Source organism: Cinclus cinclus, chromosome 19 (genome assembly GCF_963662255.1).
Source record: "Cinclus cinclus chromosome 19, bCinCin1.1, whole genome shotgun sequence".
Classification (NCBI taxonomy): domain Eukaryota; kingdom Metazoa; phylum Chordata; class Aves; order Passeriformes; family Cinclidae; genus Cinclus; species Cinclus cinclus.
In genome coordinates, this window is record NC_085064.1 from 10,190,937 (window position 1) to 10,213,658 (window position 22,722).

Genomic DNA, 22,722 nt, shown 5'->3' on the forward strand with positions numbered 1-22,722 from the left:
TTTGGGACCGTTTGAGATTCCTCCCTCCTGTGTGTGGCTCTGGCCATGGCCTTGTTGGAGGCAGTCACAGCAGAGCTGCTTTGCCAGGTCCTCTCCTCTCAGTGGGTGTTTCTTTCCAGTGATCTCTGCTGGCATCAGGAACAACTTCCAGCACCTCATGGTCCTGTGTAAGAGGTGTTGGGATGAGTCCTTCTCAGTGGATCAGCAGTGGCTGAGTGCATCAGGCTCTGGTTGTCACCTCCCTCATCCTGTCCAAGGGACAGAGCTCTGCCCCTGCCCATAATGCTTCAGAGATTTCCCTGCTGAGCAGCACTGAAGGGAAAGGGTGCTGAGGTTTGTGGGCTGAATGGCAGTGACAAGATCTGCTCCTTCCTTCCCCTTTCCTACCACTCTGGATTTTTACTGCCAGGGTTATTTATGACCCAGACATCATCTCACAGCTCTGTGTCCCCTGGCACTGGCCCTGCAGTGATGAGGCTGCAGGCAGCAGCTGGAGCCCAGCTCAGGAGCTGTGTCCCCATCACAGTGGGCACTGAGCAGTGGGGGTGGGCAGGCTGGGGTGGTGTCTGGGTCATTCCTCAATGAGAGGGGCTGGGCACTCTCAGGCCGGGGGTGCTCTAAGTCTTAGGAACATCCAGGTACCCCCAGTGCGGTGACATCCCACAGACCTGCAGCCAGCCAGGTGGCCAAGAGAGGGAACAGGCACAAGCCCCATCAGGCCCAGCTCCCTTCAGCAGTGCAGGCAGGATGGGAGCTGAGCACAAGCTGTGGCGGTGACATGGCTGTACCCTGTCACTGCTGTCCGTGGTGACAATGTGTAGCTGAGCTCAGCTTTGTCTCCAGTGAGACCAGGGAGCTTCCTGTGCCACTTTCAGTGCCACATTTTGCCACTGCAAAGCTGTGGCTACCTGTGAGGCAGAGGAGGCAGCACAGGTTTTCTTCTCCATCCCAGGAGCATTCAGGTGGCCCAAAGTCTGTGCTGGAGGAGAGCTGAGCACAGACAGTCACTGTGGCAGCAAGGACCTGTCAGTGAACGGTGGCTGTGGGGCAGATAAAACCAGCACATGTTTGAGAGTGGCTGTGCACACACCCCTCACTGTGCTCTCTCTCTGGAACCATCAGGACAACTGTCTCAATCAGTGAAGTGTAATCCCAGCAGGAGAAATGCCCAGCCAAGGCAGTTGGGTCCCCAGCCCAATGTGCACGGGGGTATCACGAGAGGGCCCTGGCCTTGCAGGAGAAGAGGAGGGGCAGATGGTCATGCGTGGGCTGTCCCCTGGGTGGACACCATCCAGCATCCTGCCTGTTTATTCTCCGTGTCCCTGCCCATTAAGGTCGAGCTGCTCACAGAGGTTGAGAGGGCAAAGCATCCCATTGCAGAGCATCCCCCACTTCAGAGATGCCACTTTGCCACGGAAAACACTTTGGGGGAGAAAACCCCACGAACAGCGAACTTGCAGCACAATTTCCTTAAGCAAGAAGCGCCGGGATCTCCGTGCTCGGTGTCACTCGGGGGCAGGACAGGGCAGAAGGGGATCGCGGCTGCTCGCGGGGTGATGCGCGGCCCTTCCTCAGGGCACAGAGGCCGTGCGCTGCTGTCAGCAGGTAACAGCACCGCCAGGGAGAGCCGGCAGAGCCAGAATTAGCACGAGGGGCACGAGGGAGCCGTGTCTGGGAGAGGCTGGGGCGGTTTCAGCCGCCGCTTGACACGGACATTAATAACAGCAGGGGCAGAGCCGGAGCGCTGCGCCAGCCGCAGCCGAGCGCTGCCGCGGGCACGTGGCGGGGCCGGGGCCGCCGGAGGAGACGCCGCTCGCTCGGCCCGGGGGATGCAGCTGAGAGCCCGCATTTGGTAGGTTTTACAAGCCAAGATTGCAGCCTGAGGGCCGCACCCTCGGCTGGGCAGGAGCCGGCTCAGGCTGAGGAAGCGGCGCAGGGCGTCAGGAGCAGGGATGTCCTTGGGGATCCGAGGTACCTGCTCCGCTCCCTGCCCCGCTCTCTCCTGGGGAACCTGTGGCTCCTGCACGGCTCATTTGCCACCAGGCTGGTCTTGAGGGCTGCTAAGATGCATCCAGGAGGAGCGAATTCGTAGCGCGGGGGTGGTTTGGGGTTCCCTCTCGAATTTGGGCTCTGCACGGCTGTGCCATCGGCACCAGCTGGCTCTTGCTGTGGGATCAGCATTGCAATGTGCCCGCAATGTGGACCTTCTGCTCCAGGACTTTTGCAGCCTTTTGGATACCGTCCCTGATCTGGCACTGGGGACCAGTCAGCCTGGAACTGCAGCCGTGGCACACTCGTAGTCTCGCCGGGGGTGGAGGGCACCGGCTGGGGGATGGGTTGGGATCCGGAGCTGGGACTGCCGGGGCAGCTGCGGGTCGGGGCTGGCAGCGCGGAGCTGCGGCCGTGTCGGGTCCCTGGTGACGGCGTGGGAAGGGTCGGTCCGGGCTGGGGGCTGACACCTTCAGCAGGTGGTGACACCGAGATGCGGGGTGCACACTGAACCTGCAGCCGTGCTCCTCTCCCCGGGCACGGGGCTGCTGCCCTCGGGTAAATGTCGGCTCCGCTTCCCGCTGGCTTTGGAAAGCGGCGCAGGGCTGGGGCTGGACACAGCCCTGTGCGCGGCGACCCGCTGGGAACGCAGGGATGGGGAATGGGATTTGTGCGGGGACCGCGGGATCCTCCCGTGCTTCCTCCCCCGAGGACGGCTTCTGCCAGGGCTCTGAGGCAGCCCACGGCCAAGTTTTGAGGGCGGTACAAACATTACCCCCCCAGTCTGTACCTCCACCCTCACTGCCTGCCCCAGGCACTGCTGTTCGGGTTGATACACCCGCGCTGCTTTTGCTGTTACACTAATTGCTCGGGATCAATTATTCATTGTGCAGTAATGAAGCAGGGAGAGGGTAGAAAAGCCGGCTGTGCAGCGAGCCCTGGGCTCTGGCTGGTCTCGCAGAGGATGAGGAGCAGAGCTCAGGGGATGCTCCTCATGAGCACTTTCACAATGACTCCCACGAAGATTTTCTCAAGTTTCAGTAGTTCTGCTTTGCATTTCTGGCTTTTCTTTCTTCCCTTCAGCCCCGTGCTGTGCATTAGATGCTGTTCCTTGTAGCTGTGAGCTTCCTTGGTTCTTAGCTGTCACTTTTTAAATCCTGAGGTGCTCGACATTGTTTCACAGTGAGAAATTTCTGATCTGGTGGGGTAAGTTCTGGAGAAGTTTCTGATCTGGGCACAGTTCGTCCCATGCTAAGAACTGAAATTGTAAAATATTTTCCTTCTGCTTTAGGAAAGATCTGCTTTGGAGAGGTTGCTGTTTCCCTGGATGATGCAGGTGCTCTTTTCCCTGCAATCCAGCTGATGTGGGGTGGGATGTTGCCTACAGCACAGGGAACCCATTGCTGTCTGCATCTTTCCCAAAATAACCCTGGAGAGAGAGTTGGTTTCATTCCCATGGAGTTAAATGCTTTTGGGAAGAGGTGAGGCATCTCGGTCCTTTGAAGGGCAGCAGGAGCCACAGAGGTTCCCCATGGGACACACAGAGGATGGAGCTGCCATGGTTGGGGACAGCCACAAGATTGGCTCTTCCTGTGGTATCCCAGCAGGTCCATTCACTCCTCCTGGTGAGAGCACAGCTGGACCAGCACATCCCTTGCTCTCCCACTCACATCAATATCCAACAGCCTGCAGGGACTTCCCTGCTTTTCCCAAGCCCTGGTTTTGACTGAGGAGGTACCTAGGTTCAGAGCAGCTCTCTGAGCTGTGTTTTGCCTTCTCTTCCTCAGCATCACCACAAAAGAAAGAAAAAACTTGAACATTCCCATCAGGAGCCAGGAAAGGCTCAAATGTTCCTGTGGCCAGGCATTCCTTGACCCACAGTGGCTCCATGGCTGAGAGGAGCAGAGGCTTTGAAATGAGAAGGTGAGACTTAAAAAAAAAAAAAAATCCCTGACCTCCCCTTGCTGGGGATTCCAGGGAATGCCACCCGTGGTGGCACTTCTGGCAGCAGGAGAGCTGGCAGCACCAGGGCAAGGGCAGGGCAGGCTTCAGCTCTCAGCCGTGCTGTCTTTATGGCTGGGGTTTTCCCAGCTGGAAGTCCCAGCTGTGGGCCACCAGCAAGGCCACATTATTCAAAGGAATGCTGGAGAAGTCGAGGTTGTGTTGATTCTCCTTGAAATTTGCTCTGCTGGTGAGCTGGAACAGTCCTGGATGTGAGCAGCAACGGAGAAAAACCTGCTTGAAGTACAAACCAAAGAGCAGAGGGTTTGCAGTTCTTCTGCCCTTAGTTTCGATAAAACTTTAAAAACTTGAAAAAACCCTTGATTTTTGAGATAGTGAGTGATCCTTGAAAGCAAAGAGAACCCAGGGAGTGGGTAACAGGTTTGAGGCAAAGTTTGAGGATGCTGGAGAAGGCAGGGCAGCGTTGGCTTTTTTTGGAGTGTGTTGATATTTGTTCAATGAGGAGATCATTCTTAGGAACTCTCTTGCTGTTGCTATGGTCTCAGACCTATCATCCTCCTTCCCTAAAACGACCTCAGAGACCCATCCTGGGCTTTGGAGGCAGCTCTTGCTTCTGCTCTCTCTTCCCTTTCTCAGGAAATGATTCTTGGCCTCTCAGTATGAGATAGAAACTGGAAGAGTGAAGTGTGAGATCCTTCAGGGAGGATGGAGTAAATCCCCTCAGCCCCTCGACCTGCCCGGATGCAGACAGGGAAATCCAGATGCTGGAAATGGCAAAACCAGTTTGTTGAGTGCAGGGGAAGATGCAGATGGTGGAAAAAGGGAAATCTGCACATGGAGGTCAGGGACACTCAAATGCTGAGTGCAATGAGACCAGAGCATTGAGAATGGAGAAATCCAGATGTTGGCTGCTGGCTCCTCAGCTGCTGCAGCTGCAGTGAGAGCATGGAATGTTTTGGGTGAGTCTGTGAGGTGGAAGGACAGCACTTCCCTCAGACATCACCAGCACTGCCTCCACTGCTGCCTCCTCCAACAGCCCCTCAGCCACATGAAGTGGTGAGAAGCCCCTCTCAGGTACTGGAAAAGCTCCAGAGAGAGCTCAGAGTCCCTGCCAGTGCCTAAAGGGACTCCAGGAGAGCTGGAGAGGGAATTTGGACAAGGGCCTGGAGTGACAGAACAAGGGGGATGGCTTCCCACTGCTGGATGGGATACTGGGAAGGAATTCCTGGCTGTGAGGGTGGGCAGGCCCTGGCACAGGGTGCCCAGAGAAGCTGTGGCTGCCCCTGGATCCCTGTCAGTGTCTAAGTCTCCAGGCTGGCTGGGGCTTGGAGCAGCCTGGGATAGTGGAACCTATGGAAGGGGTGGGATAAGATGGGCTTTAGGTCCCTTCCAACCCAAACTATCCTGTGAGTCTATGAAACCTGGTCACATTCCCATCCTTGAGGTCCCAAGTCAGCTTTGGGCAGTGAGGTGACCTTGGCTTTGTGCTGATGAAGTCCCTGGTGCCTCCAGGCAGGAGCAGGTCTGTGGGCTGGCAGTGATGGCATTGCTGCCTCTCCTCCCCTGTCTCTCCCCAGCCCAGGTGATGCTGAGCAGAGCTCAGCCCTGTGCAGATAGGGTTTCACAGCCCTGGTGATGCTCTCAGCCCAAGATGGAACTAACCCTTGCTCATGGTAAGGCTGCTGCTCATCCTCTCCATGCCAGAGAAGAGCAGCAGAGGCTCTGATTGAATTAGTGCAAGGATTTAATTTAATCCCCAAATGTCTCTCATTTTAAAGGAGCCTGCTCATTTCCTTCTAGGACCTTATCAGATGCAGGCACCCAGCAATTCGAGCAGCAGGACTGGGCAGATAGGCAGTGCTGGGGGGAGGGCTTTGTGGGGAGTGACTCGAGGGCTGTGTGGGTTTTTCCTCTAATTATTTCATGAGATAATGATGACAATGATTGCAAGACAAATAAAACATCAGCAGGATCAGTGAGGCACACGCTGGTACAAATGGCAGCCTTGCAGTGGCAGGGCTGGGAACATTCCCTTAGAAGGAATTACTGTGTGGGGATGAGTGGAACAGCCCCAACGATGGGGTGAAAGGAGCACTTGCTTTGTGCCTGACACCAAATCCAGCTGTTTCATGGATGGGGTAATGTCATGAAGGGATCAAGCACATTGTGGTCTCTGAATTTTTGTCTTCAGACTCACTGAGGGAGTTCAGGTGATGCTGAATTGCTGCTGGGGCAAGCTAGGCTGGGTGGGACAGAGCTGGTGCTCTCTGTGCTACAGGTGTCACAGGGACCCTTTGGGTGTGATAAACCAGGACAAGGCACAGCTGAACACATGGGGACTCCTGCCCAGCTGGCTGTGGCACTGAGCTCCAGCATCTTCCTGGAAACCTGCCCAGCTCTTTGCCCCCTGAGCTCAGGCAGGTGCTGCTGGCTGGTGTCTGTGCTGTCCCCTCTGTGCACATGGGGCTTACAACCCCCCCGGGGTGTTTCCTGGAGGTGACAGCAGCTTTTGCAGCCTGACATCTGCACACAGCTGCCTGGGGAGGTTATCACCTCTGTGCTCTGGGGGATGAGGGGTGTCCAGCAGCAGGGTGGCTCTCCCAGGGGTGCTTTCACAGGCTGGGACCTCCACGGGGATAAAACCTCTGTCCACTCTCTGGGTGCCTCCTGCCAGTGGGATGTAAGGCTGGATGGGTTGACTCCTGGGGCTAATGCCCTTTTTGAAGCTGAAGTCAATTTATACAGAGGGGGTGTCTTTGTTTACTCCATCTTTCTGGTTGTCACTGGGTTTGTGAAAATGCTTGAATCTCAGCTGGGGATAAAGTGACTTCTTTTCTAGGTGACTTGTTAGCTGGGGGTGGTCCTGTGGAATAGCCCCTGCCCCAGGATCTGTGTAGGAGGGAATTGCTTCCTAAAGAGAGGATTTTTCTCTCATTTGGTCTTTTTTTCCCTGATGGGTTGTTTTTGCGCCTTTGGTTTAAACAGAAAAATCACACAGGACCCCACTCTGGCAGGGGAGGGCTCATCGCAGGCTCCCCCTGCTCACAAAAACAGCCTTGGAGGTTTTTCCCTTGGACTTCTCCTTTTGAAAGGACAGAGCTTGCTCAGGCCTTCCCCAGCTGCAAAAAAAAAAACACCTGGAAAAACCAGCCCCAAAGGTTTAAAAGCTCGACAGGGGCTTACAGGAGTGGCTGTGGTTTTGTAGGGCTTGCCCAGAGCCACGGGCTGAGCTGGGACAATCCAGGGATGGGCAGAGCCCGGCGATTCCCTTTGGCATTTGATAACGCGGTGCAGGAGGGGCCAGAGCTGCTGGACGAGCTTCTGGGTTTCTCTGCAGCCCTTGGGGGAAATCTGCAGGGCAGCAGCTCCCGGGGGACGCGGGGTGAGGATGCTGCTACGGCTCTGCTCTGCGGCTGGAGCCAAGCTGGCACCCTGGGATTCCTCAGAATCCCTGAGATTCTTCAAAACCAACCGGAGCTGCCGGGTGATGGAGGGGAGAGCTGAGTGCCACCATCCCACTCCTGCCAGCTGGGGAAACCTGGTGTTCCAGGGCTGGGTGCTGACAGAGCAATGGGTGACTTGGCACCACCTGGGGACATGGGGCCAATGCTGTCCCACCCCACCAGAGCACTGTTAACCTTGTACAAATCGGTGCCAGCCTTGCAGGTGGGGTGTGAGGAGGTGAAAGGCTCCCCAGGAAAATGACCAGAGAGATTTGGGGTGCTTTTGCTTTCATCCTTCTTTATCCTCTCCTCTGGCAGATGCTGGAGACGGACTCCGAGAAGCCGGGGCAGATGCACTCAGAGGATGGGAAGGCAGCAGTGGGTGCCCCTCCGGCTGCCAAGGCAGCGGCTCTGACCGAGCCCTGGGATGCTCTGGCGCCCACCCAGGCTCCTCTCCTGGTGGAAAAGCAGCCGGTGGCCACCGCAGAGAAAGAGGAGCAGCCCAGCTCCCTGCCAGCCTTTGTCATCCCCGAGCTGCGGCTCGACAGCACCTTCAGCCAGAGTGCGGCGGGCACGGCGGGCAGCGCCACGGACGGCGAGGACGAGGAGGAGGATGAGGAGGAAGACGAGGAGGAGGACGAGGAGGACGAGGACAGCGACGAGCAGTACCTGGACAGGAACGAGCTGAAGCGCAGCAGCATGATCGAGACGTCGGGCGGGCAGCCCGGCTACACCCTGAGCGTGCAGGGCTCCCTCCGGCGCCGCACCCACAGCGAGGGCAGCCTCCTGCAGGAGGCCAAGGGCCACTGCTTCACCTCCGACACCACCCTCAACTGCTCCGACAGCCAGGACACCGCCGCGCACTGGGCACTGCCCTCCCCCAGGACCCTCAAGAAGGAGCTCGTCAAAAACGGCGGCTCCATCCACCAGCTCACGCTGCTCTTCTCGGGCCACAGGAAGGTACGTGAGCCACGGCTGGCCCTGGTGGTGGGAGAGCTCCCGGGGTGGAGGTGTCCTGGCACACGGCCCTGTCTCCATGACCGTGGCAAAGCTGCCTTCTGAGCGGTCAGGAGGGTCCCAGCCCCTGGCAGCCAGCTCTGGGAGGTGCTTAGGACTGGGACGTGTCACCCCGAGCAGCGTGCTGGGTCCATGGGTGGCCATTCCCAGCGCTGCATCCGCACCCTGCAGGTCCCACGGCCCGGGCAGCCGCTGTCTGCTGGGACTGCTGCTGGCAGAGGTGCACATGGGGATCTGTGCTTGTACAGGACTGCTCCCAGCAGCCCTGGGGAGAATCCCTGGTGACAGTCCGCAGCATGCAGAGGGTGCCAGGAGCAGTGTGACCCTCTGCCCCCACCAGCCTTCTGCAGGGCTTTGACCACTGTGGGGGTCCACCTCAGGAAAAAGCTGTGGTCAGCAGTGATGTGTGACCCAGTCATGCAGGAGGAGCAGCAGAGGCTGTGTCGAGGGAGCTCTGCCCAGGATTGCACTGGCCTGTGCAATCCCAGGGGTCTGGGGTGCTCCCTGAGCCCCCAGGGCAGAATTGGCCCTGGCTGCACTGGTGCAGGAAATGAAGTGCCAGTGCAGAGATAATTCATGGCAAGTGCTGCTGTTCCCATTCTGCCCAAGGTGACACTGGTAGGATGCTGAGAGTGGCCCCTGGCTCCATACTCTGCTCTGCCCCTCCGAGCCCCCACCATCTCTGTCTCAGCTCTGGGTGCTGCTCAGGGCTCTGGGTGCAGCTTGGGGCTCTGGTGCTGGGCACAGGACCACAGTCCATTGCTCAGGGTCATGTTCCCAGCTCAGGACCTCGTTTCACAGCTCAGGACCATGTCCTGCTGCTTGGGACCACCTTGCAGAGCCACATTCTGCTCCAGAACAATGGGCTCCTTGGTAGGAGATGTTGCTGCAGACCCTGGGATTAAAACCATGCTGGAGTTAAACCCGTTCTGAGTTAGCCCTCTTCCTGTCACGCTGATGCTGTTTCCTGAAGGAATTTTTGGGCTCAGAGTCCCTGACCAGCTTGTGAGAGCCCTTCCCGGGGCTACAAACTGCTGGGATGGGGCTGCTGTCCGCAAGGGAGTCCAAACTCTCTTGGAGACTGATGCCAACAGCTGTGTGCGGGAGGAGATGAGATGTTCAGACCCTCCCTATCCCGAATAAAGAAAAGCCACCCTTGTGTCAGACACACGGTCGCTGCCTATCGCACTTGCGAGGGAGGTGGTGACAGCGTCAGCGCCGGCTGAGAGCGTCCCGTTAGCGCTGCTGTGCCCTGAAGGAGAGCTTACAGTGCCGCTGTGCGTGCAGCCCCGAGCCTGCAGCCCTCTAGCCCTGCAGCCCTGCAGTGCTGCCCGAGCCGGGCGGGCTGTGTCCCTGCCGGACACCCCGGATCGTGCTCCACCCTGCCCCGGGAGCCGCCCCCTGCGCATCCTGCTCTCGTCTGGATGGATGCTTCCCCGCAGAGGTGAACGGAGCTCTTCCTGCGTTAAACTGTTCTGCTGCACGTTAGATTGGGATTTTTGGGGCAGGGACTGGGGCAGCCTGTGCCGGTGGGTGCACCTCCTGCAGCTCCCAATTCCAAGTCTGCAGCAGCTCTGGCTGCCTGGAGTCTAAATCCCTGCCCATGTGTTCTCCTGGGCATCCCTGCCCCGTTCCCACTGCCCTGTTCTGATTCCCCTGTTCCCATTCCCCTATCCCCGTTGCCCTGTCACCTTTGCCTTGCTCCCACTGCCCCATTCCCACCGTGCTCCCATTGTCCCATTCCCCTTGCCCTGCCTCTCCAGCTGTCTGTGGAGAGTGTGAAGTGGTCAGGGAGGCCAGACATGGGGCTGCGCCACTGTAAGATTTGGCTACACTTTGGAAACACTTTTATTGGTCTGTGCCTTTGAATAGTTCAATGAAGCCTCCAAGCTTTTTGGAGCAGGACGCTACTGCACAATTCCCATATGGAATTCCCCCACCAAGCTGTCAAGCACTGCTGGTAACACCTGCACCCTGCGGCCTGGGCTGCAGGGCCATCACATCCATCAAAGTTCTTGGTTATTTTCCCATCTGGGAGTGTTTCAGAGGGGCTCATTCCACAGCCCTTTTTAACACCATCGTGCCCGGTGTGCCTCCGCGTTCCCCCCTTCCCGTGGTGGGGCTGGGAGCTGGCTGTTTTATTGGGCATTGTGAGGAGCGCTGGGACTCCTCGGGAGAGCTGTGCTGCTGCCTTTTGTCCCCGAGCACGGAGCCTCTCAGGACAATGGCAGGAAGCCCCGGCCAGCCCGTCTGCCGGGGCCGCAGCGGCCCGGGGAAGGTGCTCGGCTAGGGCCGCATTGTTCGGGGCCGATAAACTCCGGAAACCCGGGCGCAGAATGGAAGGAAGTGTCCGAAAGTTCGGGCCCGGGGCTGCGGGGCTGAGCACAGGGTTCCCACGGCCCAGCTGCGGGGTGATGATCCTGGAAAGCGCCTGGCAGCCCCCGGAGCAGGGGATGAGCTGGCCGTGGTCTGGATGGGCTGGATGCGGGGTGGGATGCAGAGCTGGCTTCGAGTATCTGCAGCGTTCAGGAAGGGACGGAATACTAAAGCCCCCGAGCTATGGTGATCCCGTGGGTCTCCCTGCCTGGTCCCAGGCTTTGTGGCTCAGAGGCTGTGCTGGTGTTGCCCTGAGCTCATGGCACATCCCAGGTCCCCTTGATTTGTCCAGGCTGCCCTAAAGCAGTGGTCAGAGAGTGGACTTGTAAACTGCAATGACATGATCTGATTATAGGTGAATTGTTCTGATTTCTCCTGCCTGGGGGACTGCTGGGAACTCCTGATTGATTTTGGGTGCCCAGCCTGGTTCTGGGGGGCTCTTTGGGTGGTGGCAGGATTCCTGTGCCCACTCAGCAGCAGGAGTAGGAGCATCAGGAGTGGGGATGTGAATGTCCTCCCTGTAGGAGGTGCATTATCAGCACCTTGAACCTGGGGGTTACCTGGGCCACCAACCATGGGGTCTTCTTGGATGCTCCAAGAACACCACAGGCTGAAGGTGACAGAGGATGAGTGAGGGGAGGGAGATTCCTGTGTCAGGAGCTTGTCTCGTGTCGTTGCCATCATGAGGGAGGGGCCTGTGGGTGCTGTGGGTCTGGGCTATGTGCTGTGGGGACCATAGGGATGCTGGCCCTGCTGATTGGTGACACAGAGAGACACCATGGGCATGTCCTGATGTGATGACAGACATTGTTCTTCTGTTCCCTCCCCAGCTGAGTGGAGCAGACCCTGAGTGCAGCTGTGATGAAGGAGACGAGACCTCCCGCAAGAAACGCAGCAGGAGCCTGTAAGTTGTCACATCAGGGGTGCCATCAGGGTGTGCCAGGGCTCTTTGTGGGGTCAGACACCTCAGCCAAGCCCTGCTGGATCCCTGTCTTTTCCCCGTGACTTTTTCCAGCAGCAAAGCCATGAACTCACTTCATGGGTCTCAGTTCAGATGGAATTGTTTCCAGGGAGGGTGGTGGGGTGTGCTGGGGGCACTACCCAGCCCAGCTGGGAGCACCCCATCCCACCGTGCCCGGACAGGGTGAAGACACGGGCTCTTGGGAAAAACAGCTTGCCCGGGTTCAGGGAGAGGACATGGAAGCAGTGAAATCTGAGCTGGGGGCCTCCTTCCCCCTGGCCCCACGCCGGGAGGAGGAATGGGGAGGTTTCCCACCGAGGGTCAGGCTCAGCCCTCGCGGCACATCTGTGGCAGCACGGTGGGAGCAGGGACCGCAGGGACCCCGCGGGACACCGGCAGCTCCTCTGCTGCTCCCGGTAAGGCTTCGGGGTGCCAAAAAAGTGGGTGCAAGCAAGGACAAGGCAGCCGTGGCCTTCGCTGTCTTCAAACACAGCTGCAGCTGAGGGGGGGCAGGAGCACGAGTGAGGATGTTCGGGAACGAACTCCTCCAGAACGCGGATCTAGCCGGGTGCCAGGGCCGCGGGGATGCCCGTGGCTGTGTGCCCCGTGCCCAGCGCCACGTGTGCCGGGCAGGTGGAGCAGCCACACGTGGTTCGAGCGGCTCAGGGTGCGAGGGGGCTGCGCACGCAGCTGCCCGGCCCCGCCGGCTGTGCCAGCGAGCGGCACTGTCGGCCCGCGCTGCCTCATCGCTGCCGCCTATTTTTAGCTCTTTTTATTATTTCCCCCCACCCCCCCCCCCCCCCCCCAGCGCTCGAATTGAAAACGAAGCCCTTGCAGCAGGGACGTCCCCTCGGCCGCGTGGCAGCGCCGGGGGAGCGGGGCTGGCGGGGGAGGCTCGGCCCCCCCGGCACGGCGGGGTCAGGGGCGGTTGCGGAGCGGGCTCAGCGCTCACCTTGAGCCGGCAGGGGATGCTCCGGGGAGCGCTTGGCAGCGCCATTGGCTGTCCCGGCCGGCTCCGGGACTATTTATGGTGCTCGGGCCGCGGGTCGGCATTCGCTCCTCTCCCGGCACGCTCTGCCGGCCCCGATGTTCCACGCCATGGTGGACTTTTCCGAAAAATACCTGGAAAGGTAGGACACCCAGCATCCTGTGAGGAAGGGGGATGCGCTGCCCAGGGGATGGTTTGGAAGCAGCACGGGGTGATGGTGCTGGGCCTCGCGGTCATGCTGGGGTGCCGGGGCAGATCGCTTTAGAGAGGCAAATCAGCAATTTTTTTACGGAATTATTTTCCTGTGGCATTTATTTTGAAGTGTGGCTGCAGCTGGGGACTGTGCCTGTCCGTGGTTCTCACACCCTGGGTTGGTGCCACTCCTTCTTTGCAAGGGTGTGCGAGAGGAGCAGCACGTGGAAGTTGGGGAACTTCCTTAGGAGGTGTTTGCCTGGTGTGTTCCAGCTGGAAAATCCAGACGGGAGCCAGGATCACCTGCCTGCTGTGATCTTGTGCCGAGGGCTGTGCTGTAGAGGTGACCCATGTGTGTCACACACGAGGTGTTCTGTGCTCTGCCAGCCCCGCTGGGCGCTGACTGCTGCCCTGCTAAAGTGGGAACGCTGCTGAAGTTGTTGCTCGAGGCTGTGTGGGATGGCTCGTCCTGTGTGCTGGTGGGTCCCCAGCTGTCAGCGGCGTTGGCAGCGCAGTGATGGGAGGCAGATGGTGTTTGGAGATGGTGTTTGGAGCGTGAGGCTCCGTGTATGGAGCATGAGGCTCTGTGTTTGGATCCGCTTTTCTCATGTTAGCAGGTGCCTGGCACCAGCAGGAACACATCCTGCTGGGATCACAGGCCAGGGGGTGTGAAGGCAGTGGAACTGTCCCTGTCTGTGAGGGTACGGATGGCACCAGGGACTGGGGGGAGCAACTGCCCTCTACAATCATTCTGTGGCTCATTGGACTGAGCCGTGGGGTTGTTGCACCTCTTTTGTTTTTCCCAGTGTTTCTGTGTTTTACCCTCCTGGGACTGGAGAGACAAGTGGGTCTGGAGAACATCACCTGGCATGGGGTGGTGCACCTGTACCCTGAATTCTTCCTGTCCCACTCATGTCTCTGGGCATGGCTTGACCAGTTAGAGGTGGCTTCTCTGAACATCCTGGCTGTGTGACTTGTGTGAGGTCCTGTAGCATTGAATTTACAGAATCAGAAAGAACAAGGAGTAAAAACTGAAGCCACTTGCCTAATGAGATGTTGTCAGATATGGAGCTCCAGATTTAGAGGGCAGAGTCCATGTATGTTGAGAAAAGATGATGCTCTTAAGTTTTGATAAATACATTATATCCACAGGCAGTGAAACACTGTCTGTGTACACTTTATGGTGAGATTGAAGAGTGGTATTTTAAATGGCAGAAATTTAAAACACATATGGAAGCTGTAATTCTTTCCAGTTATAAGGGTTCCAGCCACATACAATTAAGATAGCATTATACTTGCTTTTTAATGAGTGACAGATCACTGCCATTGGGAAAAGACCGCCAGAAAAGGGATCGAGAAGCGAGGCCCAAGCGCTAAGAACTGTCACTAGTGCACTGTTCTTGGTTTTTGAGAGGTGTTTGGTGCCATCCCCCCCCGGCCGCTCCATCCCGGTGTCCCCCTCCCTCCCCCGGGCCGCTCCATCCCGGTGTCCCCCTCCCTCCCCCGGGCCGCTCCATCCCGGTGTCCCCCTCCCTCCCCCGGGCCGCTCCATCCCGGTGTCCCCCTCCCTCCCCCGGGCCGCTCCATCCCGGTGTCCCCCTCCCTCCCCCGGGCCGCTCCATCCCGGTGTCCCTGTCCGGCTGTGCCCGGCTGCAGTGACCCCGCAGTGCCACGCGGGGGCAGCACCGCCCGTCCCATCCCTGCCCGTGCCGGGGTTGGGGGGTTGGGGGGGGCTCCTTTTCCCACGGAGCTTCACAAAAATCTGTAAAACTCTTGTGTTCCTGGCGGCTCCCTGGGGCAACCGCGAGCCCCATGTCCGCATGTCCGTCAGTCTGTCTGTCCAGGGATGCTAGAGCGCGGGCACCCGTGCGCGGGTGACAGCGTGCGGTGTCTTTGCCCCAGTGCCCTGCGCTGCCAATCCCGACCAGCCCCTTATGGAAATGTCCCCACGGCCATGCCCCACGCCAGCTGGCACCGCAGACCTGTGAACACGCGTGGGGTGTGAATGTGTGGACGCCCACGCAGCGGGGACACAGGGCAGCGCTATCCCCGCTCTGCTCCCCAGCCCGCTCCGCCCCGCCGCCGGCCCCGCTGCCTTCCCGGGATGCCTGCGCTCTATAAATAGCCCTCGTAAATGCTCGCCGTGATTATTTTTCCCCGCCGTCTCTTGAAAGGCCCCACTATCCGCCTCGGCGCTGATTTTTCCACCTTTCCTCAAGTTTCCCCAGCAACGGCAGAGCCGTCCCAAACAGCGGCGGGGCTGACACAGCCTTTACTCACTCGCACGCTCCGCGGCCGCCCCACGCCGCATGTAAAGCTCTCGGCGCTGAGCCCTCCCACTTCCCGTTCCGCGCTGGCCGCTGCGGCAGGAGCGCGGCTCGGGGCGGGCGGCAGAGCGCCCGAGCGTCCCCGCTGTCCCCGCTGTCCCCGCAGCCATGCCCTTCTTCCGCGACCTGTCCAAGCCGCAGCCGCTGGAGTTCCACGCGGAGATGCTGCTGGCGGTGCAGAGGCCGCACTCGGGCAGCCTGCAGCGCCGGCACACCATGAAGGAGTAGGTGATGGGCGCGGGGCGCGGGCGGGATGCGCTGCCGGAGGGTCCCCGCGGGGCTGCGGCTCCCTCGCTCGCCCGCTCACACTCGCTCTTCTCTCTAGAGCCAAGGACATGAAGAACCGGCTGGGGATTTTTCGGCGGCGGAACGAGTCCCCCGGAGCCAACCCCTCCGGCAAGCTGGACAAAGTGCTCAAGTCCCTCAAGTAGGTGCTTCGAGCGGGTGGCGCGGGGATGGGGACCGTGGGGGCTTGGGGACAAGCTGTGGTCTGGAGCTCCTCACCTTCAGGGAGGCTGTGTTCACCCCATCTGGGGAGGCTGTGGACAAAGTTTTTCTATCTGGAGGAGCATTTAAAATATTTTTTTGGCTGAAAATTTCCTGCTGGAGGGAGGGTGAGAGGTCCTGCCTGCACAGTGGCACTGCAGCAGCTTGGGCTGGAAATTTACCTGACAGCAGCGTTCTCCCAGTGCCTGTGTATGGAACTTTAACTGGCCAGAGGATGGTTTGAAAAACCACTTTGCTCTGGAGGTGCTCTAGCAGCTGGAGAACAAGCCCTCCCTGCTCTTGCTCCTGGCAGCTTCTCTGGCAGCTTGAATGGGGCAGCTGAAATCCCACTTTTCCACAGCTCTGCGCCACCTGGAGTTTCTCCAGTTCTTCCTCAGACACCCCAAGTGCCATAGCTGCCTGCACAGACCTCCTGGGGTTGGATTTTCTTCCTGCCAGCCTAAAGGCAGAGGTTTCCTTTCGGCAGAGCTGCTGTGGCGCTGCCTGGTGCAGAGCCTGGCTGTGCCTTCAGCTGCTGTGCCAGTGCCAGGACCAAGGTGGGAGCCAGGGCCAGCCCCTTGGGCACACAGCGTGGCTTTATCCTCTGGAAACGTTTAGCAGAAGGCTGATTTGGGAGCTGGGAGCAGCCGTGCTGGGCTCACAGCCTGGCTTTTAATCCACTGGAAATGTTTAGCAGGCAGCAAAAGCATCTTTTGCTGCTGAGTTTTGCCAACGTGCCGTCCTTTTTCCACAGGCCCACTCCTGAGGAAGCACTCAAGTGGGGGGACTCCCTGGAGAAGCTGCTGCTGCACAAATGTAAGTGTGTGTCCATCCCTTCCACTTGTGTTTGCTGCCGGGGAAATATCCAGACACGTGCCTGGATAAAGATGGGATTTCCTCTGTTAATCCCTTCTGGTGTTTGGGGATGCACAAAGTGAAATTAGCCTCCCTTGTCTGCACCCATCCTGCTCCTGCCTGGACCAGAGGGGAACTTGATGGCAGGGGCTAGGGAGAGCTTCAGGTCAGGGCTGCAGCACCCCAGCTTGGGGAGGAGGAGGCTGTGATCCATGTCTGTGCCTAGTTTTGGGGCTGTCCATGGAGCAGGAGCTGCTTTAGAACACCCCAAAGATGGGAGGACAGCCCTTCTCAGACACCTCATCCTACACCCAGCCAGGGGGATGGCCAGGGGATCCTGTCCCCACTCCAGCCCAGCCTCCCTTCTGGCTCTCGGTGCTGCAGCCAGGCTGGGGATGTGGATTCAGCTTCTGGATGGGCTGTGTTTCTATGTTGGCCTGGCAGTGCCAACGCTGCCTGTTTGCACAAGGGGTTTTTTTGGGCAGTGCAGGGAGGTGATTTTGGGCTCTGCAAGAGCTGAGGGTCTTGTGGGGCTGTTCCCTGTGGGTGGGAGTAGAGCCGTGTCCTTGTCCCCCACAGATGGGCTCGCTGCCTTCAGGGCCTTCCTGCGCACCGAGTTCAGCGAGGAGAACCTGGAGTTCTGGCTGGCCTGTGAGGAGTTCAAGAAGATCAAATCCCAGTCCAAGATGGTCTCCAAGGCCAAGAAGATCTTCGCTGAGTACATTGCTATCCAGTCCTGCAAGGAGGTGAGGGCTGGCTCCCACGCTGGTGTGTGGCTCCCGGCACTGTGGCTGCCTGCGGAGCTGCTCACCAGCCCTGGTTCCTCTGCCCACAGGTCAACCTGGACTCCTACACACGGGAGCACACCAAGGAGAACCTGCAGAACATCACCCGCAGCTGCTTTGACCTGGCACAGAAGAGGATTTATGGGCTCATGGAGAAGGACTCGTACCCGCGCTTCCTCCGCTCCGACCTGTACTTGGACATAATCAACCAGAAGAAAGGCAGCTCCCCACTGTAGGCCCAAGGACTGTCTCGGGGCAGGCTGGGAGCTGTATGTTTACATGGAATTGGGCAGTGGAGGCCTTCCTGGGAGCTGCTGGGAGCTCGTAGCCCTGCTCGTGCCCCCAGGCCATAAGAACATGGGACAGCTGAAGGCACAGAGCTCGGGGCCAAGGGGACCAACAGGCCGGGCAGTCTGGTACTGCTGCAGCTCCCTGTTCCACCATCGCTGGTACGATGTCTTTGGGGTGGCCCCGGCATGGATTTAGCCAGGAGGGAAGCTCCCACAAGACTACTGTGAAGCACCTGCCCCAGCCACGAGCGTTGCTGGAAGGTGGAGAGTGAGCCCAGCTCGGCGAGGAGGAGGAGGAGGAGGAGGGGTTCTCATGCAGGGCTTTGGCAAGGGGACAGCAGCATCGGCACAAACGTTGTCCTGGATTAAAGCCTTGTGAACTGGAGCACCCCTGGATGCTGCTGTGCTTCCCTGTGCCGTGGGGCCTCCTGGAGCAGCTCTGGCAGGAACCCAGCGCTTCCTTGGCTTGTGGTGGGTCCCCCTGGGAGCGGCGAGGGCCTGGTCCTTGCCCTGTGCTGGAGGTGTGCAAAGCACCCCCTCCTGCCCTCCCCCCTGGTTTATTTATTGCCCTCCTGTAGCTGGACACGTTGCTGTGTGATAGGAAACCCCTGTGTCCTCCCCATCCCCAAGTTACAAGTGCAATATTTGTGTGTGTCGCGGCCGAGTTCTCCGGCGGAGCGGATGCCTTTTTCCAAGTGTGTAGATTTGGTAAGGTAGCGGGTTTGGTGTGCCAGACCCATTCCCTGGCAGCGGGCAGCTGGGGGAGCCTGGTGTAAATATCAATGTATCGATGCCCTGACGACGGAGGGGTTGGTGATGGAGAAAAGCAAACTCTGTGCAGCAGCCGCTCTCCTGACTCTGGATAACAATGCTGTGTTTGGGAAGCGGGGGTTCCTGCTGGCCCTGGCAGGGCAGGATGCACTGCCTGCCTCCCAGTTTACAGTGCAAAGCATCTCTGCAGCTAGAAAAAAACCTATATTGTCATGGTCATTGGTAAATAAAAGGACAATATCATTTCTTGTAGCTGGCTTTTGTTCGTGCCCTGTTTGTCAGCACTGGTGGAGCTGTGTGGCCCTCACCTCACTGAGGAGTGTAAAATCCTGTTATTGTGTGGCTAAAGAAGGGAAAATGTGGTTCCATGAATTTCTGAGCTGTTTTTTAGACGGAGCAGCTGCCAGATGCTCCTGAGGCCAGGTCTGGGTGTAGGAGCAGAGTTTTGCCCAAAGTGAGATTGTTGCCAAGGACAAACAAAACAGGGCATGAATCAGGGAAATGGTTTCTCTGACCAGGGAGAAGTCACACCAGTGACTTCCTGCAGCTCTGGGTCCCTCTGGGGACGCACCAAAAGCAGCAACAAAAAGCTATTCCAGGTCCCTGCACAGCTTGGCAAGGCTGCTCCTTCCAAGCAAGGGCAGTGCTGTGGTGTGGGATGCAAATGTTTTTGTAAAGGCTGTTCGGGCTGTGTTTGGTACCTGAAGTGTCACCTGGTTGTGATTGGCCTTGGATGGCTCAGGGATGTGACTGTAGAGTCACAGGGCTGTGCTGGGCTGAGGTGTGGCTGCCCAGAGTGCTGCTGATGCCCAGGGATGTGTGGCTGCCCCAGCTGAGCACAGCTCCCCCCAGCAGGTACCATCTCCTCTGGGGAGCCACTTGTTTTCCCTCTTCAAACAACCAGCAGGTGATGCCAGGTGGGGACACTGAGGCAGAGCTGAGGGCTCTGCTCAGGGCTTGGCTGGAGATAGCAGGGTTGGTGATGTTGCTCTCCTGGTGGCTCTCCTGGAGATGCTGTTGGCACCTCAGGGTCAAGGTCCATGGATGGTGTCCCAGTGGTGACCCAGTCATTGATCCCTGAGCTGCTGGGACCCAGTGGGTGCATGCACCCTCCCAGCCAGACCCTCCTCTTTCTCCTGGCGTTGTCCAGAGCTTTCATCTCCTCTTCTTCCCAGCTGGGAGGGCTTCCCTTTGTGTCTGGACTCAACACAGGTTTTTTTGCATATCTCCCCTCTCTCCATCTGCACTCTCCTGAGCTCCTCACTCCATGCCAAACCAGTGGTAGGAATCATACAGCAGGATCCCTTCATTGCCTGTCCCCCAGCCATTTTTCCATGTCCCCAGGCTCACTGGGACACCCAGAGAGGGTCTGGGCTCGGGGGCTCTATGGGTACCGGGCAGCTCGGTCCCTGCTGTGATTTTCTCCCTGCCCTGCCCACAGCCCCAGCAGCCCTGGTGCATGCCATGGTGCTGGTTATGCCCAGGAGCATCCCAACCCCATAACCACACTGGGTTTTGAGCCTACAACCTGCCTGCCCTCCAGGAATTATCCCAGCCCTGTGAGCCAGGCAGGCAGGAAGAGCTGGACCTACCCTGGGATGTGTAGGGTGGGAATTTGGTGCTTGGCTTTGATCCCTACACGGGGTGGGGGTGGAGAAATGGGGACCTGGGGTGACTCCCTGGAAAGATGGAAATCACTCACCCACTCCTGGGTGAGTGGCAGGAGCTGGGTTATTGCTGTAAGAGAATTTATTGCTGGGTTCCAGACTGGCCTGAGTCACTTGGCAAACACCATCCCCACGTGCTCAGAGACACTCGATTCCCTGGAGAGACAGGCCTGGGGGGAAAGTTGGAAGTGCCATGTGCTTTTTCCATGTTTTCCTGGGATGACCAGTGCCCTCTGCACAGAACAGGTCTCAAAATGAACTCGGGTCTCCTCGTGGGCTCTGTGGTGACACTGAAAGCACAGCTTTGTCCTCTCCATGCTGTGGGAGAGGGGCTGTGACAGCTTCTCCAAGACTTTGTGCTGCAGAACAAAAGGTGTGAGGAGCTTGGAGCATCTGCATGGGAACTGGAGGAGGGAAGTCAACCTGTGGACAAATCATGGGGTTTGTTTTGGGGGACATTGGTAACGATGGAGATCCAGCCCCACTGCCCTGAGGGGACACAGGGAGCTCTTACAGGGACACTGAGCTTACAGCACAGAAGGGAAATATCCTTCTTTAGCACAAAATCAGATATCCATGACAAAATCCAGTCATGCCAAGAAAAGAAATTTCTGACTTATGGATGCTAGTGCCACAAGACTGTGTGATGGGAATTAGGTATATTCTTAATTTGAGCCACAGCCTCAACCCTGGCACTGGGTTCCCACGGCAAAAAAAACATCCCATGGCAGCAATGCTGGGATCACAGGGGGTCACCTGGCTGGGAATGACCCTGGGGGAGGAGAAGGGGCATTACCTGCACTGAAGCCACCCATGAAGGGTGGCAGCTGGAGCTGCTGCCTGTCCTGGGCTCATCCCGAGGATCAGGGATGTGGGGAAGAGCTGCCTATGGACATTGCTGGTCCAGCCAAAGGGAATTTCCCAGTGTGGAAACTGGTGCCTTCCAAAATAAGGAGGATCTTATCTGGGCAGATAACGAGGATTTATCTCTGGGCTAAAAATTAGTGGTTGCTGAGTTGCAAATAGTCACAACTCAGCCGTGTTTGTTGTGTGCAAACAGGGCAAAGTCCACTGAGGTGCTCCTGGTTCATCCATGGGACAAAGCTCACCCAGCTGAAGGCAAAGCTCCCCAGGGAAGGGATTTACATGGGAAAAAGGGAATTATCACCAGAAAGAGCTGAAAGGTTCCAAAACTGACATGGTTCTGGGTGTGAAAAAGGGTGAAACGTCCTGAGCTCCTGGCTTTAATGTGATGGTTCCCTCATACCCTCAGGGAGGAGGAGGTTGGGATGAACAAAAAACACTTGGAGAGGTGGGAAAATGTCTCACCTGTCCCAGGAGATGCCCTTGACCATTTAGGTGTCCCTCAGCTCAGTTTTTCATCAGCTGCCTGATGTGGCTGGCAGCCAGGGATGGGTGCTGGGGTCACCTGTGATTTACAAAAGCAAAGGAAGCTCTGAATGTGGCAGCTGAAAATGCAGCTCAAGCTGCTGAGCACCTCTGGAATGAAGAGTGTGGTCATCCCAGGTGAGCACCTGAAGCACTTGGGCTGCAAGGAGCCTTATTCCAGAGCTGGCTGGAAGCCAGGAGCATAAATATTTTCTCTTATTTCTACAGAAATAGAAGTTTTCCCTTTTTGCAGGTGTGTCTTGTACCCCAGGATGCTCCAGCACTACGAAGCCTTCATGGGCCTTTTCCAAAGCACCCAACCTGGAGACAAACTTACCCAAATAAACATAACTTGCTACTGAGCAAAATCATTCCTTGGACCCCTGATTAGACAAATATTCTCAGAATAGAAGCAAGGCTGCTTTCCAGCCACAGACTAAACACAGCTCAGCAGTTTGATACTGCAACCACTGACACAAGAATTCCCTGCCTGGAGTAAACAGCTGAGCTGCTGTGACAGTCCCTTCACCCTGCTCAGGGCTACTGAGGCTTATCAGGAGCACGCTGACCTCTAATTTGGGTGGCTGAGATGCCCAGGAGCTGTCTGGAGACCACCGTGGGAACACCCAGCTCTCTGCACGGTGGGGATGGAGGTCAGGCTTGGTCTGGGTTTGTTTGGGGACTTTGGCATCCTCTGGGTGTGATAAGGGTGAGAGGGTGCAGAGTGTGTCTGGGGGCTCTTGTCCTTCCCAGTGGTGATGCTGGGGCTGGGCTGGGGGGGGGGGGGGGAGGGGGTACTCAGCTCATTGTCCTGCCTAGGGTGCCACAGGTGCCCTTCCAAAGCATCCTTGGATTGAGGCTGGCAGGACAGTGCCACCAACCTCTGCAGGTGGCATTAATGATGTCACCCTTAAACAATCCAAGGGAGCAAACACAGAGAAAGTTAAAAGCTTTTGAGGTAAAAATAAAACCAGAGGTTTCTGTTAAGGACACAAACACAGCTCGGCTGGGCTGGTGCCAGGGCAGGAAATGCAGCAGTGGTGGAGTCCCCTGGGTGCCTCCAGCTCATTGGGGAAGCATTGTTGTGTCCCTCTCATTGCTCATTTTCTGATTCTTCTGTGCATGAGGTCATTTTTACTCAGCCGATCCAGCTCACACATTCCCTGGAGCTGGGAGGAAAGTGGATAATGCTGAGTGCAGCCAGCCCCGAGGCCTGGGGAGGAT

The 22,722-nt window shown here is 57.9% G+C and overlaps 1 protein-coding gene across 4 annotated transcripts in view; it reads left to right on the top strand.

Moving 5' to 3' along the window:
• The window catches only part of RGS3 (regulator of G protein signaling 3), a 66,694-nt gene extending 49,077 nt beyond the window's left edge, over positions 1-17,617 (top strand). For 2 of the 4 annotated variants that reach the window (XM_062505398.1, XM_062505399.1), the window contains 6 exons: positions 7,713-8,354; positions 11,618-11,691; positions 15,581-15,682; positions 16,496-16,557; positions 17,176-17,342; positions 17,432-17,617. In XM_062505398.1, the coding sequence (XP_062361382.1) occupies positions 7,713-8,354; positions 11,618-11,691; positions 15,581-15,682; positions 16,496-16,557; positions 17,176-17,342; positions 17,432-17,617 (1,233 nt within the window). Of the gene's footprint in view, positions 1-7,712; positions 8,355-11,617; positions 11,692-12,846; positions 12,879-15,363; positions 15,480-15,580; positions 15,683-16,495; positions 16,558-17,175; positions 17,343-17,431 lie in introns of those variants that run through there. The other 2 variants (XM_062505401.1, XM_062505400.1) reach the window with 2 other exon arrangements.
• Positions 17,618-22,722: the final 5,105 nt, after the last annotated feature.